This window comes from Alosa pseudoharengus, unplaced genomic scaffold (genome assembly GCF_046254945.1).
Source record: "Alosa pseudoharengus isolate Yale_2024_CS ecotype anadromous, Long Island Sound unplaced genomic scaffold, YU_APseudo_1.1 YU_APseudo_1.1_scf_21, whole genome shotgun sequence".
In the NCBI taxonomy this organism is placed as follows: Eukaryota; Metazoa; Chordata; class Actinopteri; order Clupeiformes; family Clupeidae; genus Alosa; species Alosa pseudoharengus.
Window position 1 is genome coordinate 29412909 of NW_027468674.1, and position 16842 is coordinate 29429750.

At 42.4% G+C, this 16842-nt stretch overlaps 1 protein-coding gene across 1 annotated transcript; it reads left to right on the plus strand.

Annotated features, from left to right (window-relative positions):
- The first annotated feature begins 220 nt into the window (after positions 1 to 220).
- ghdc (GH3 domain containing) lies at positions 221 to 16371 on the plus strand. The gene is made up of 10 exons (XM_076298529.1): positions 221 to 511; positions 959 to 1261; positions 2449 to 2645; positions 3281 to 3595; positions 5152 to 5449; positions 9089 to 9278; positions 14288 to 14359; positions 14635 to 14768; positions 14948 to 15036; positions 15264 to 16371. Exons 1-10 carry the CDS (start codon positions 418 to 420, stop codon positions 15483 to 15485), a joined length of 1914 nt encoding a protein of 637 aa, XP_076154644.1. The 5' UTR covers positions 221 to 417; the 3' UTR covers positions 15486 to 16371.
- Positions 16372 to 16842: the final 471 nt, after the last annotated feature.

Here is a 16842-nt window from a genome sequence, read left to right on the forward strand (position 1 = left end):
GTTCTTAGATCACTTCAGCCGACATATCATTTAAATCACTAGGCTACAATCGACAGAGACTATCTACTTTTATCAGATTCGTCTCTAAACCTTTATCTAAGCTTATTCACAGTTCATACTTACAGGCCCATAAAGAAGAAAACAGAAGAGTTGCCACTGAATTATATGGGCGGTAACGGTGACATCATCGGGTCCATGCGTGCGTATGATGTCAGAAGAGATGTGGAATAAGGAAGTAAAGAATATTTTGCCAACAAATGTTATTTTCCTGCGTGCAACACCCGCAATATTCCCACTCGGACTAGACTACTACATACAATGTGGGAAGAAGCACATTCGGGCAAACATACGCCGTACAATGTTGCGTAGCCTACAATGAAAGTTTTTGTTTCGTTTTTTGTTTGATCTTGCACGACTATGCAGATGAGGGAAAAACTAAGTTCTAAAGTCATTTTCTACTCGGGGACTTTTGGAATTCTCGCTGTTATAGTTGCAGTTGCTCAAAGTGTTGGTAAGATAACAGAACTGCGTTGTCTAAGATGCTCTGTAGCCTAATCTACTGTAAACAAAAAGGCTATACTTGCCTATTGTTTTAATGACGAGAACAGCTGCTAAAAGTCTCTGTAGCACGAACTATTTCGGCCTAGTGTTGTCTAAAGACTGCTTTACATGTGTGTTTTTATAGTGACTGATGGTATCTTATTGTAAATATCAGACCTCTATACGATTAAACTATGTTACTGTAGGTTAGTAGGTTTTTCATGTAAACAAAGGTTGGATTGTTCATTTCCCATCTCAGATTAGGCCTATGTAGGCGTGATGGATGTAAAAAAGAGAAAGAAAACTATAAACAGGGAACGGATTCTACTTTTATACAATGTTTGTAGAAAATGGTACTACACCGCCATCGTGTGGAGTGTGTAGCCAACACAACTGCAAATTCTCTGTTTTGCAACAGGATGGCTATCTATGATGGTGCGTCCTTTACCAACTGCACTCGGCGTCTTGTCCCTTGGTGGAATGGCTTTGATTTGGAGAGATATCAGATGGAGGGTGAAGGGCGAGAACCGGACAGTCGGGGGTCTTCTAAGCCAATATTTCGCCGTCAAGGTGGTGGGCTGGCTGGGGAAGAGACAGAGAGCCAAACTGGAGACTGACACACAGGACATTCGGCGTGCGCAAGAAGAGACGCTCCTGAAACGTCTGCAAAAGAACGCTAACACGTTGTATGGGAAACAGTACGATTTCAGTTCTATCAAAGGTGATAACACTTTCTGTCACTCACACACACACATGGTGCTAGTAGGACACCACAATACGCGAGGACTGCATTTCCAGAGAGCCGCTTGACCCCTGTTGTTGCTGCAGGCAGTTAGGTAACACGTTTTCTGCACAGTCGCTTCGGAAAATATATTCATCATCATGCCGCATTTGATTCCACTCAGTAGGTCAACTAATAAATGTGCCATTGCAAAATACATTTGGGTTACTTTGAGGCTTGCTGGGCTTTGTCGAGATTGAATGAGGTTAAAAAAGAGTGAGAATCAACGTTGTGTAAGTTTGAAGGCGCGTCCCGCCCCCCTTTGAGTTACAGTCAATCTAGCATGCCTGGTTGGTTGCCTTTCCATGGCTCGTTCTCACGTGGTTATATAGTTGTTTAGATTGAACTTCTATTTAGTTCAGTTGGCTTCCAGGAGTAAAAAAAACAATATGTGAGCTTTCTTATATGTACGCTGGCATACTAAACACGGACTGCATGTGTTATTTAAGGTGGATTGTATTTGTGGAAGTATGGCACAAACCTTGTCAGGGCTCTGTAGCTTCATGCAAAACTACAATATTTTACTGAAAGTATGGTGCATTCTGTTAAGCAAGACAAGTTTAGTCTATCATATAACAATATAGCATATAACAGTGTTTCTCAAAGTGTGGTCCGGGGACCACTGGTGGTCCGCAAGCTATCCCAAGTGGTCCGCGAGCAGACGTGGTAAAAAACAATATAGATGAGTTGTTTGCAATATTGAACCAACTTCCAAACAATTCTGCAACACTGCCTATGTAAGCTATGCCAATTTAAATCATATGAATCCTCTAAAACAATAAGCAAGGTGCAAAGACAATTAGCAAGGTGGTTCAGTGAGTAGGCCTATTGTGTCTATTAGCTAGGTGGTCCATGAGTTTTTTTTTACTGGTTAAGTGGTCCTTGGTCTGAAAAAGTTTGAGAAACACTGGCATATAACATACCAACCCTTTCTGGCTCTTTAGTTTTATCTCTTCTTTTGGATTTGTAGCTTTTTTGTCTTTTGAACTGTGTTCTATTATACTGGATGTTATTGTATTGCATTTTTTGCAACATATTGTGTGGTACTGTTTTGTATTGGTGCTGTATTGTACTGTGTTTCATTGTGTGTCTTTTGTGTCACTTCACCTTCACTGCCCTTACTGCAGATTGTGAGGTGTTCCGCCAGCGCCACCCGGTGACGGAGTACAAGCACTACCGAGACCTGGTGAAGCGGGTGGCCGCGGGTGAGGAGTCAGTCCTCATCGCCGAGCGTCCGCTTATCCTGGCCATGACTTCAGGCACGTCAGGCCAAAGCAGCATGCTGCTGAGCACCAAGGACACCAACACCGAGTTCTTCCTGCAGGTGTGCTTCCTTCCTGTCAGGTCAAAGGTCAAGGATGAAGGATGTTTCTCTCATTGTCATATATGAGTTTGCCATTACATGATGAGAGATTGCAGTCGGAAGACAACTCGTTTGAAGTCTGGACCAGAAATGTATGGGAAAGGGAGGCCAACAAGACTATACATGCCCACTGGCTGTTTTGTGTGGCGCACCACTCAGTTCCATATTCTCTTGTCTTCCTTGAAGCCACATCAGATTGTTTTCATATTTTTCAAATGCTAACAAAGCTGTAACAGGCCCTCACCATGTTTACTAAACACTTTTCCTCAGGTTCTGTCTATGTTAATGTCAAAGTCATGCCTGACCTTGATGTTATGAATTAAGTTCCCCTCTATCTGGGTGTGCATTCCCTCACCTTCCATTAGTCAAATTCATAACACATCACGTCTTGGCCTGTCCACAGAGACCGCATTTTTTTACAGTGTATTGAGGGCACAGGCAACTAGCAGATGCTGAGGTGATGTTTGCTATATGTGACAAAAAATGTTTTAGTTTAGAAACCGCGTAACATTGCTTAGGTCACCTTTAATTAGGTCAAATGTTTGAATGATGATTTTGGTGTTGTTGTTTTTGTTTCCCGCTCTCTGTCTCTGTAGGGTGTGTGTGTGTGTCTGGACGCCATGCGGCGAGCCTTCCCTGCCACCGAGAGCCTCCAGCGCACGCTCAAGCTCTTCTACATGCCCACGCTGCGCCACTCGGAGGCGGGCATCCCCATCGGGCCCAACTCCTCCACGCCAGCCTCCTCGCGCCACATGCTCCACCTGTACACCACCCCGGAGCCCGCCTTCAGGGTGCCCAGCGAAAGGGACACGCTCTACCTCCACCTGCTTTTCGCACTCAAGGACCGCAGCCTGGGAACCCTGGAGTCCAACTTCGCCTCCACAGTGTTCTACGCCTTCAGGGCCCTGCAGGTAAATACTGTGACTACAATGGAGGTTGGTATGTCCTAATAGAAGACCTGGACATTGTCAGTTCATGTCAAAAGCAGCTGTAACAAGCTGTAGCAGATTTAACCAAATATCAGTCAGTTCTGGGTGGACCTAACTGGAAATATGTTCTGTTTGCTACACATGGTCGGACTGCAGAAAGTACTTACCGTGCAGAATCTTTCTCCAATTTGAACACATGGTGGCTGTCTCTGTCATTGGTATGTCTGTACTCAAGTGAGTGGCAACCTCAAATACAGCAATTTGTGAAGGAGCATGTCATATGCCATATGTCAAAAATACAAGACATCTATCCATCAACATGCTTTGACACTGGCTGGCGTTGACAGCCATGACTGGTTAGAAGGCCTTATCTGTAATAGGGTGGGAGATATTCTGTAATTTAGGACATAGTGGACGGAATATGAGGGGATATATAGAAATATTTGAATTTCCCCTTAGGGATCAATAAAGTATCTATCTATCTATCGATCGATCGATCGATCGATCGATCGATCGATCGTACTGTATGGTAAGAGCAGGACATAATGGCGTATAGACTGTATTGATATTGTGGTGGGCTCACATGAAAAGTTCCATCCCCATTGAGCAAGGCACTTAACCCTGAGCTGCTCCAGCCCTGCATTTCATTGACAGGTTTAAGTTGCTTTGGATAAAGCATCAGCCAAATCAATAAAGATAAATTATATGAGGGGGATATTGTGCATGTACTGGATGGTAAGTCTGGGCTATGTAAAGATATATACTATATGTACGGGCAGGGGCGCCTTAATACCACCCGAGGCCCCTGGGCTACATGTTTACAATGGAGAAAACATAACATAGACGTATATGTGCGAATGGGTTAGCACAAACGTAGCTGTTGGTGAACGGAGATGCAGATCACTAATTCATTTATTTGCGCCACAGCCCATGTTCTGCGTTCGCTCCAATGAGACAAGTGAAATACATGTTTTTAAAGCCGTTTCATTTCCAGGCTATTTGTTACGATATTTACCTGCTATGCCTTCTGTTTTCATGGACAGTTACAGGAATCCACGTCATTCGTTTATCGTTGCTTCATACCTACCCACGTTATCTCCAGAGTTTGTATGATAAGTGTGTCAGTCAGTTTCAGCCTCTCCTCTAGCTCCTCTACACCCGTTGGGATTTATTACGTTTTGTTACATTTTGTTACATTTTAGAATTGGAGAAGACAAAGGGGGCCTCTGCATGGATGTAGCCTAATTGTAGAGCAGTACGATGTGCTCAATTATTTAGGCTAGCTCGGCTCCAGAGTAGGCTAATGACGCCGCGAATACGGACACGACGTTTATTATTATTGATTATCATTATTATTATTAGGAGGCCCCTGATTGGTCGAGGCCCCTGGGCTGAAGCCCAGGTAAGCCCCTGCATTAAGGCGCCAGTGTGTACGGGTAAGTTTGTGCTTGTGAGGAGATCTGTAATATCTGTACGTTTGTGTGTGTTGAGTATTTGTAAGTTTGGTTTTGGGGTCCTCTGTGTGTGTCCCCTCACAGGAGCGTTGGGAAGAGCTGCTGACCGATATAGAGCTGGGTCGGGTCAACCCAGCCCTGCAGCTGGAGCCGGACGTGCGGGCGGCGCTAGAGAAGCTGGTGGCGGTGGACCCGGGGCGGGCGGCGGAGCTGCGTGCCCACGGAGAGGGCGGCTTCGAGGGCATCGTCCTGCGGGTCTGGCCCCAGCTCAACCTGGTGCTGGCCGTGGACTCGGGCTCCAATCAGATTTATGGGGAGATGCTGAGGCAACATTACTGCAAAGGGGTGCCCTTTTACTCCCCCTTCTACGCAGCCACTGAAGGTGTGTGTGTGTCTGTGTCTGTGTGTGTGTGTGTGTGTGTGTGTGTGTGTGTGTGTGTGTGTGTGTCTGTGTCTGTGTCTGTGTCTGTGTCTGTGTCTGTGTCTGTCTGTCTGTGTGTGTGTGTGTTTTGGGTAGTGGTAGGATGATAAATTGACCTGATGGCTATTCATATGTGTGTTTAGGTGGCAAGTCTTTGTGCAGGTCTAATTGGAAGCAAAGTTAATAGTTACTGACTGTTACAAAGTTAACCCTTACTGTATGTAAAAACTGTTGTGAGTGACAGTATGTGGAACTTGTTGTGTTGATGTGAACAAGAGAGCTCTGTAAACATTTGCGATCACTCGCAAACAGCCTGAGGAGGTAGCTCTACGCAGACATACAAGGTTTAGTGCAGGGCGATATGTAGCAAAAAAAGGTGTTTAGAACATTTCATATAGATTTTTGCAAATTATGTTTTTTCACTTCTTCACACCCTATAGTTTGCAAAACTACCTGTTTTCAATTTTTCCCGGACTGCACAGATCCAAAATCCAAGATGGCGGATATATCTCTAAAAATTGCAAATAATCGCCTTTTTAAACATTTTAAATGGATATATGTTAGGTATTATCATTATATACATAAATTTTCTAATAAAATGTAATGACTTAGGTAATAAATATGACCATGGGTGACATGAGATGTCATGATTATCAACCAGTGATGGGTGTAACCACCATTACGCTATTTATTGGCATACCCGGAAAAACACATTTCCTTCACATAACCTAATAATCATTTGAATTAAAGTAATGTTCTGCACTCACCACAATAGATTAGATTAGATTAGATTAAACTGTATTGTCATTGTAGAGTACAAGTATGAAGATAATGAAATGTGGTTTGCGTCTAACCAGAAGTGCAAAAAAGAAAAGTGCAATGTGATATACAAACTATAGACAGGTGGCGCATAGACAGGTCAAGAAATATAGTGCAGTGTAGACAGTAGTATACAGTTGATTTATGTAAGGTAGAGAGGTTTAGAGTAATATAAATATGTGCAGTGTATTAGCAGTTACCTTATAAGAGCAGAATAAATATGGCTATGTAATGTGAACAATGTATGAACAACATACATTGGGGGGGGGGGGGGGGGTGTCTGCCTCCTTGTTGTCCCTGTCAAGGTTGCCATGGTCGTGGACACCTCAACAGGCACAGGCAAGGAGGCATTGGGCGGTGGTGGGGGGGCTTGGTCCCTAATGTTCAGCTGCAGGAAAGAAGCTTCCTCTGAACCTGCTGTGCGCCTTATGCCCTGGATGGCCTCAATGGAGGGGAGTAAGGAACCGGTGATGCGTTGGCCAGTGTTTTCCAGTCGTGGGCAGAGCAGTTGCCATACCAAACTGTGACACAGTTGGTAAGGATACGCTTGATGGTGCAGGGATAGAAGTTCACCAGGATCTGAGGTTTCAGAAACAGCATCCTCTGAACAATCTACAGAGAGTAGCTCAGTGCCATTAACACACACATTAGATAGCATCTTAATAGATGGCATGGCTGTTGTGCAGGAGATGGTTGTCAGGAAAAGACATAAACTGTTGCCAAGATCTGTTGAAAGTAAGGCACAAAGCTACAATGACATATACTTACTATTTAACAACTATACCATCACAAACTCCATAAAAGACAGGACGAGACAGGTCCATACAATGGGAAAAGCACATGATAAGGGATACAAAATACAAGACTCTACACTAATCAAAGACTTTAAAGCATTCCTGGAATCAAAGGAAACCAAAGCCAACCTCGTCCTCTACCTTGCTCATAAAGCTGTTGAACTATGTAAACTGCCAGTCACAGTTCACACACACAAAGGTGGCAGTAGCAGTAAGTCATTTTGGCAAAACCCCATATATGAACACGTTACACAGATGTCTTGGTGCTTGCCCTTCGCAGGGTACCAGACATCAACAAAGACAGTCTCATTATCATGGGCACTGGAGAACGTCGACAAAAGATACATTTCAGCCTAGAAATCTTGACGCACCCTAGCGGCAGCAAATGTAATTTGCAGCCAGGGCAGTCTAGCAACTCTCCGTTGGCTTGTGAGGTGGAAAAACCAAACTTCGGTCATGCCAATCACATTGTGTATAGAGTCGGGGGACCTATCGGGTATCCTATTGTATCCTATCCTATCAGGAAATTGAAAGACAACAGTTTGTCCCGCCATTTATCGTTTAAAGAAAAGGTTTCTGTTTCAAGTCAATCAAGTCATGATGATGTCATAAACACACTTTGTAGGCTTGTAGTAGGTCCTCATCCATCTCCAGACTTAACTGGATGTGAGAAATGTGTGTGTCAGCTCCTCAAAACATGGTTTTCAAACAGAGTTTAAAACTCTAAAACCCAACCAGGGAGTAGAAAAACTCTGGAACTAGGGAAATCCCATCCCTATGATTGCCCTACCATCACCTATTGCTGTCCCCATGCTCGGATTCCTGCCCGCGCAGCCTAGCGACCCACTACTTGCCCGATGACAACTCCTAATCCCTATGGACAATTCATCCCCTACACTGGACTATTTGAACTTAACACTAAATAGGATTCATGCATTATCATACTGGTTATGTAACCATCCAACCACTTTGTAACATATAGCTCCGGTCACTCTAAATAGCATGTTCTATTCTCTGTATATGGACCTTACTGTCCTGTAACTGACCCCAGGCAGAAGGGTCAGGCCCTTGAGTCGTGGATCTGCTTGAGGTTTCATCCTATATGTTTCTCTTCAAATGTTTGGGCACAAGATACAGTGCCTGCTTCAAAGAATCTTGACTCACTATCACTAGGATGGAGGCAAATTGTTGATGGGCAATGGGCTCCTGTTCTGTCAAAACTTCCACCAGCACCAGAGGCTGTTGTGGAGCTTGTGAAGTGCTGTTGTCTTGTCAGCCAATGCAGTAGGTGTTCTTGCAAGAGTAACAACTTACCATTAACGCAACTTTGCAGGTGTGAAGGCTCTGTGGAGATGTGCACCAATATTAAAAAGACAGTGAGTCAAGATTCTTTGGAGCAGATTGGTTTGGAGAAGTTTGGTTGAACTCATCAATAATGAAACAAGATGCAGATTTTTTTCTTTTTTTTTTTCATTATTTTCCATTTTTTTCTCCAAATTTCTTGGTAAATGATGCAATACAATAGTCTGTATCTGACTTGTCTACCTTATTAGGTGTATATTTATCAAAAAGTTGACCACTTTAAGCCTTTATATTATTTTTCTGCATATATTGTCCACTATCTTGAATTTTGGCACTGAAAATGAAGAAAAAAAATTGGAAACAGGTTGTTTTGTATTCAATGGGATCCTAGCAAGTAAAAAATCACCTTTTGCAAAAATCTATATGAATCGTTCCTAAATTTACACAATTCCCCTCACTAGTTACTGGATAAAGGGTTACTGTCTTAAATTGGTATGTTTACAAAAAGCATTAAAATTGTACTGTTCTGAGAAAACATGGAGTAAATATGTTTGCCACAAATGTCCACCACTGATCGCTGAATTTGAACGCTCCTGGACTAACTAGGCCTAATTGCAGATTATGAATGACAATTGAGGATTGTGAAGTGTGAAACCAAACCGTGTGTGTGTGTGTGTGTGTGCAGGTCTTATAGGAGTGAATCTGTGGCCTGAGCAGAAGCGTCGCCAGTACCTGTTGTGTCCACGCTCCATGTTCTGCGAGTTCCTGCCCGAGGCGTCTCTGGATGAGGAGGACCCACAGACACTCCTCATGGACCAGGTGCAGGAGGGCCGCAACTATGAGCTGCTTGTCACTAACGCTTCCGGACTCTTCAGGTAGGGGGCGCTCCACTGGGAACTTGACACTGAGAAGAGGATCTTTTTCTATGATATCTAAACATATTTAATTACTTTGTTTTGTTTTGAATTGTGTTTAAGTGATAGTTATTGAATTAATTCTGTTATAAGATGCATGTAAGATGTAATTCCGGAAAGATATGGTTATGGTTATGGGATTTGGCAGACACTTTTGTTCAAAGCGACATACAAATACAAAAACCATAATATAGCTGCAAGCGGCAATGGCGGGTCCGAGCACCTGCGGGCCGCAACCCGTGACATGTCGGAATCCAACAAAGCACCGACGTGGTGCGTGTGTGAAATGTACATATTTGATGCGTGTGCTATTTGCTTTTGTATTTTATTTTCTGCCACATTTACTCGCTTGGCCAGGTGGGGGCGCAATGCAAGGCAGGCCCATTGGGTGTCATCATAATCATTATATATATTAACCTGAGAAATTTCAGATCATTCATTTGAAGCAAAGAACATTTCTGATACACTTTTTGGTTGGCCAGATGGTGGCGCTATGTTAGGCATGGATATTACACATGTGAATATTATTACAATAATTTTGTAAACTTTCAGATTAATCACTTAAGACCACGGTTGTCAAACTGGGGTACGCGTACCCCCAGGGGTACGTGGACTGATTTCAGGGGGTACGCGAAAAAAGATCAAAGTCATATGCCTTTTCAAACGTTTTCTTTATCCCACGTTGGGAACTTAACTTCCGCATTTGCACTGCACATTAAAAACTTATTTTCTACGCATTAACAAAATATTCGAGAGTGGAAACAGAGAGGGTAAATTAGTGAACGTGCTTGCAGATTCAAACATGCGCTCTTCCTCCAAGAAGAGGCGACTCGGAGCTCAAACACGCGACAGCACTTTACCTCGGGAAAGCCACCTTGCCTCGCTGTGAAACAGTACAGCCTTTTGGTCAGCTCCCATCTCCTCTCGAAGTGCGGAGAATAGACACGCTTTTAAGGGCCGGGTCTTGATGAAATTCAACACTCTCACAACCTCGTTCAAAATCTCATTCAGGTCGGGACTAACTAAGCTGCCTTGACACGAGCGCTTCCCTATGAATAACACAGTGCGTCCATTGCGCATCGGGTGCTACCTGGGCCTAGGCTACTACAGATAAAAAAAATAATTAAAAAAACTCCTGTTTTTCACGTCCCACCTGGCATGTCTCCGCGACCCACAGTTTGAGAAACGCTGACTAATGAACATTTCTTGACAAAGCTGGCCTATCTTAGCGATATATTTGGAAAGCTCAATGAGTTAAATCTCCAGTTACAAGGCAAAGACAAGCACCTTGAAGATAAGATCACTGCATTCAACAAGACGATTGTGTGTGAGATTAGGTGCAGATCTATTTAAAATCATTATATTCAGCCCATTTGTAGGCCTATCATATGTTGACTATTGATGAGATTTGTATCATATGTTTATGATCCTATTCACTATTCTCGACAAAATTGATAAAAATAAATATTAATAAAACAATTTAAAAAAAACTTGTTAACAATTGGTGGTGTTGGGGGTACTCCTGAAGATCATAATGTCTCAGGGGGTACATGCCTGTTAAAAGTTTGGGAACCACTGACTTAAGACATTGTCCATTTCTGGCACATTTCCTGCTTGGCCAGGTGGTGGCACTATGCCAGGCAGGCCCATTGGGTGTCTAGATATCATCATAATCATAATATCTATTAACCTGTTAAGTGTCAGACCATTTATTCAAAGCATAGAACATTTCTGGCACATTTCATGCTTAGCCAGATGGTGGCGCTACGCTAGGTATCTGAATTACACATGTGAATATCATTACAATAATGATTTCCAATATTTTATACCTACCAAGATTCAAATAAATCAGTTAAGGCATTGCCCATTTCTGACACATGTCCTGTTTGGCCAGGTAGTGGCGCTATGCCAGGCAGGCCAATAGGGTTTCTGGATATTCTCTTAATCATAATATCTATTAACCTGAGAAGTTTCAGACTGTTCATTCAATGCACTTTGACTTTATGGCACATTTCCTGTTTATGTGTAAGATATTAAAATCATAACATATTACAACATATCAAAAATCCCTTCGCGATTTAACACCAGTGTCATCTTGCCATCATATTTGCCAAATTTCACATGAATCTGACAAACCGTCTAGGAGGAGTACGTTCAAATCTATCACTTGACATCAGTGTTCTTGTTATTCTTTCTGTTGCCAGTGGGTGGCACTATGCCAAATATTGATTATGGGCTTGTGAATATTGTCATTACCATGGTATTGGTATATTACTGGCCCATCCGCCAACCCACCACATGCCCCTCAAAAGCTCCCTTCCCCTGGACAATCCCAACGTTGGACTATTGAACTTTCTGTCACTAAATCAGGAATAATGAATTACCATAACGGATACGTAATCATCCCACCTCTTGTAACTTTCAGTTCAAGTGCTTAACACCATGTCTTATTCTCTACACCCGACTATCATATGCATTTGTCATGTATACAGACCTTACTGTCATGTATTGACCCTAGGCAGATGGGTCAGGCCCTTGAGTCGTGGATCTGCTCGAGGTTTCTTCCTATATATATCTCCAATTCTAGGGAGTTTTTCCTCGCCCCTGTTACCCATGGGCCTCTCTCTTGCTTTCCTTTTCTTCCTTTCTTTCCTTCTTTCTCTGATTGCCTACATTCTGTAAAGCGCCATGATACATGTGTTATGTTTTGGCGCTCTATAAGCACAATAAATTGAAAATTGAAATTCAATAACCTGTGAAATTTAAAACATTGCAAGCAATGCATAGTGAATTAAGACACATTTATTGTTTTTGTGGAAGGGTATTAAAATTCATAGTTTCGCCATTTCATCAAATTACAACATATCAAAAAAAGCTTCTCCATTTAGAATCAGAAGCATATTGGCATCATGTCTACTAACTTTCACATGAATCGGAGCAACCGTCTAGGAGGAGTATGTTAAAATTGATCATGTCCACAACACACAAAATCTCAATTACCTCACTTCCTGTGGGTGTGGCTAATGGCTAAAGGGAAACTTGGCAGGATTTCCCCCTCTGCTGGAGAAATTGTGCATTATGCTATTTCAAACTGTGGAAAAAGGTAACGATAAAGCACATGGATTTGTTTACAAGCTAGCAAAACGGTTAGCATAAGTTCGGCAGACAATGTGAATGTTACAAGGTAAGAAACACGATTTTAAACGAGTTTTCCGGGACGGTAGTCTCAATGTTGCAAGGTTGGTTTTCCGCCTGGGGACGCTAGGGGCAGCGGGGAAAGTCACCATTTTCACCGGAACAGGTCATTTAACCATCCAAATGATTTCTAAATGGGTTTATTATGTTGAAATAGTTGCCAAGTTCTCCTTTAATACAAAAGTTGATTGTTTTTGGGAGTTACATACACCCACCAAATGTGGTGTGTGTATCTAAAACTATATGCCAACCACAAGTTACAGTGACATATGGGGGCGCTGTGAAGTTTCTGGGCCACGCCCAGTGCCAAGGCTTTTCCCATGTGTATTCACGTGAAAGTAATTGTGGTGAATAATTACTTAATATTAATCTTAGACTGGAAAACTTCAGGAAAAACTCAGGAATCAAGTTTATTCTGTTACAAGCAGAGAGGGTACAAAAAATGGTCTATGGTCTATGTAGGCCTAGCCCAGGCCTGGAAGGCCTAGGTTGGCCTGTAGCCAACTTCTCCCTCTTCCGTTCTACATCCTTCTAGTCTTAGTCTAAGTCCAAGTCTTATGCTGACAAACATTGCAGTTTAGTTACTTTTAAATGCTTTAAACAAAGAAGAAAATAGCGCCAAAACAAGCCCACATGATTGGTTCTCCAGTTGGCATCAGACACACCTACTCACACACCTATTTCACACCTATCCATTCTTATCAGAACAGCATGAGGAGAGATATCTTATATATCAGAAATATCACTTATAGAATGTTCCAAACATTCTCACAATCAAAACATTACAATCCTTGGACTGAGACTATCACAATGATACCGAACATGAATACATTTACATTTCATGACACATGGATACATTATATCAAGGTAACATCCTTTGGCCTGTGTACCTGTAGCCCTTGAACCACTACATTAGCATTCCACTGGGGGAGGGGAGGGTGTCTTTGTTTTAAACCAAGAAGGGCCACATGGCAATTCAATTATTATTAATTTTAACCGTAAAATTATTGCGATCACACGGTACCTCTTGATGTGTGTGCCCAATTTCATGTGTTTTCACCCATGGGAAGCACCTCTTTTGGCATCACAATTCATCACATTTGAGTCCGCACAAAATTCCAAATACCTCACTTCCTGTTGGGCGTGGCTAATGCATTGTACATACGAAAGTTGTTCATCTTGAGGAGATACACACACCTACCAAATTTGATGCGTCTAGCTCAAAGTATGTGCCAACCACTGCCTCAATCACCTAAGGGGGCGCTACTGAGTCCCTGGGCCACGCCCGGGGCCAAGCTCTTGTACCTAACTGCTTTGCGTGAAATTAATTAATCAACAGCGTAATGGAAATAAAACAATATTATACAAACCACAATGCATAAGAAGCGCTTAAAGAACTAAGTGCATGTTGAACAGAAATGTCTTTAGACCCCTCTTAAACGACCCAAACCTATCACAGGAACGGAGAGCACTGGGCAACTCATTCCACCAACATGGAACCACTGAGGAAAAGAGTCTTGAATTAGACCTAGCGTTTATGACTGGTCGACACAACAGGCGCTCATCAGAAGACCGCAGTGGGCGGTTGGGGATGTACATCATTATTGAATTAAAATAACTAGGAGAGCAGATCCAGTCAGTCAGAAACAAAACTAACATTTAATGTGATTATAAGCGTTACAGTTGTATTGTTGGTGTTGTTTGTTAAAGATTTCCTTTATGGAGAATAGTTCATATTCAATGTTTTGAAATTCTGGCTTTGTCTTTCTCTCTAGATATCGTGTTGGGGACATCATCAAGGTTGTTGGGTTCCACAACAAGTGCCCTGTGGTGGAATTTCAGTATAGGTAATGCATAGCAAGTCATTCACACTCTGTCTGTGAGTATGGTGATTTGTGTTGGTCGTATCCCTCTGTGTGTGAATGTACGTGTGATATGTGCATGCATGTGTGTGTGTGTGTTTGTGAGTACATGTGTGTGCGTGTACGTGTCTGTGCACGATGTGGGTGTGTGTGCACATGTCTGCATGTGTGCATTTGTGTGTGTGTACATATGTGAAGTGATGTGTGTGTGTGTGTATGTGTGTGTGCGTATGGTAATTTAACTTGTTCACACCCCTCAGGCGAGGTCAGATGCTGAATGTCCGAGGTGAGAAGGTGTCCGAGGCTGTATTCCTGGGTGCTCTGCAGCGCACCTTGCCCCTGTGGCCGGGAGCCAAGCTGGTGGACTACTGCTGTGCTGAGAACGGCATTCTGGGTAACATAGTTTTAACCAGGACAAAAGGATGTCTTTGCACTTTGAGATGTAGTTTTATTCAGTAGGAGTCATGTATAAATCAGCCTTTTTGGATATATTTGTCCTTGGATTAACTATGAGATGTGAATTCTATGAATGAGTATTATGTGTTAGTGATGTTCTGTTCCTCTGTAATGTAGGAGAGAGTTCTGGGGGGGCCCAGCCTCACTACCAGGTCTTCCTAGAGCTGAAGGGGGTGAGGGATCTGAGTGAGGAGCAGAGATACAAGGTGAGGCACAACGTGGCTGTGTCAGTAGCACCTCCACAGAGGCTACTTTCACATGTGTGAGGTGGACACTAACCTCTTTATTTTTGGGATTGGAGCTCTCTGTTTTGTTAAGTTGCTTTTCTGCTCTTCTCCTTCTGATTTAACTGTAAATTGGTTGTAGACATAAAATAACATATTTGATGCTTCTGCACTAGCAAAAACAAATATACTTTTTTTGTTTTTTTTAGCTCGATCACTGTCTTCAGGAGGAGTCGGCCGTTTACAAGTCCTTCCGATTTAAAGGCAGCATCGGACCAATGAAAGTGCACCTGGTGAGGGAGGGGGCGTTCCAGGAACTGAAGGGGCAAATGATGTCCTACTCCAACACCTCGCCCAACACTTTCAAGATGCATCGTGTCATCCGCAGGAAGGAGTATGCCGACTTTCTGTTTGGGAAGACAATCTCCTGAGAGATGGGTTCATACACTGCCCAGTATCACAGACTGGCTCCCTCTAGTGAGCTGGAGCTCAAAGCGCGCCTTAGTGGGTTTGCCAGGTCCAGCAATGAGTGGAACTGTGAGTTTTGGAGAGACAAGAATAAACTGTACAGGGCCACTTTGTTATCACATTTTTTGTGGCCGCCATAATGATTAGGAGGATTACAGCTCTCCTGTTTAAGACATTTCAATGGCCATCTGCTTGTGTCTGGCTACAGGCTGTGTACTGAAGAGGTATTAGACCTACAGCAAAGGTATCCTCACTGGCAAAATGATGGCAACCATACCTGTGTGCAATTCTGTGTTTTCTTATAACTTTTTGAGTGAATTGACTCATTTGTGTTCATATATCCAATTCTTGCAGGCACAAGGTGAGAGACAAGATTCTCTCTCATTATCGATTTAAGTGGCCTTACGTTGTTAATATTATTTCTTCTGCTTAAGGACGATACCTCAGTTGAAACAGTTGGCCTTGCGGTGGAAAATCACAGTGGTGTTCAACTTACTCAAACAAATTAATATTCACTAATATTTAAAGGTCTATATGATGTTCTGTTTTCAGAAGAATGAAGGGAGTCATTCTCAGTAACACATAAGTGTTATTCAACCCCATTAATGAGGTCTCCATAGGACTTCAGTGTGTGAGTAAGGGCTGATATCCCTCAGACACTAATCCATATGCAGCGTCCAGCTTCTCTCATTATGATGCTGCCCAGTTGCATCACATCTGTCTGGTCTGGGTTACACTTTTAAGGTTTGAGGGTATTTGTAGCCATGACCTGAAAGCCTGAAATCAATACATTAACTACCTACTTAGACACTGTTTTATACTGACAACACACACAAGGACTGTTGGTATCAATGTAATGTAATGTAATGTAATGTAATCAATGTGTCAATGGTTGCAGCTTCCAATATACTGTACCTTCATTATTATGATATTGTGAAGTTGTATCACATGGATTGGCAAATAAATAAGGGCAATTCCATGCAAAGGTCATCCTTACTATGGAAAAAAAAAGTTGTGCATACGCATATAGAACTGTTGTTAAAATCTTCATTTAGGTCTATATTTTATTGTTTGTAACTGATCTGATTGAATTTGATGGAGAATGACACTCTTTTTACATCATAAATATGGTGTGCAACCATACAGAAACAACATATTTCACATGGTAATATTATACATATTTCAAAAGTGGATAAATGGACCCAATGTTCAAACAAATTGTGTCATTTGACAAATTCCAGATTGACAAGGGAATGGTAGAGTAATGTCTATGCTCAGCTTGCCTTTAAGAGCACAACTCCTTACATTTGTAAGGGTTTT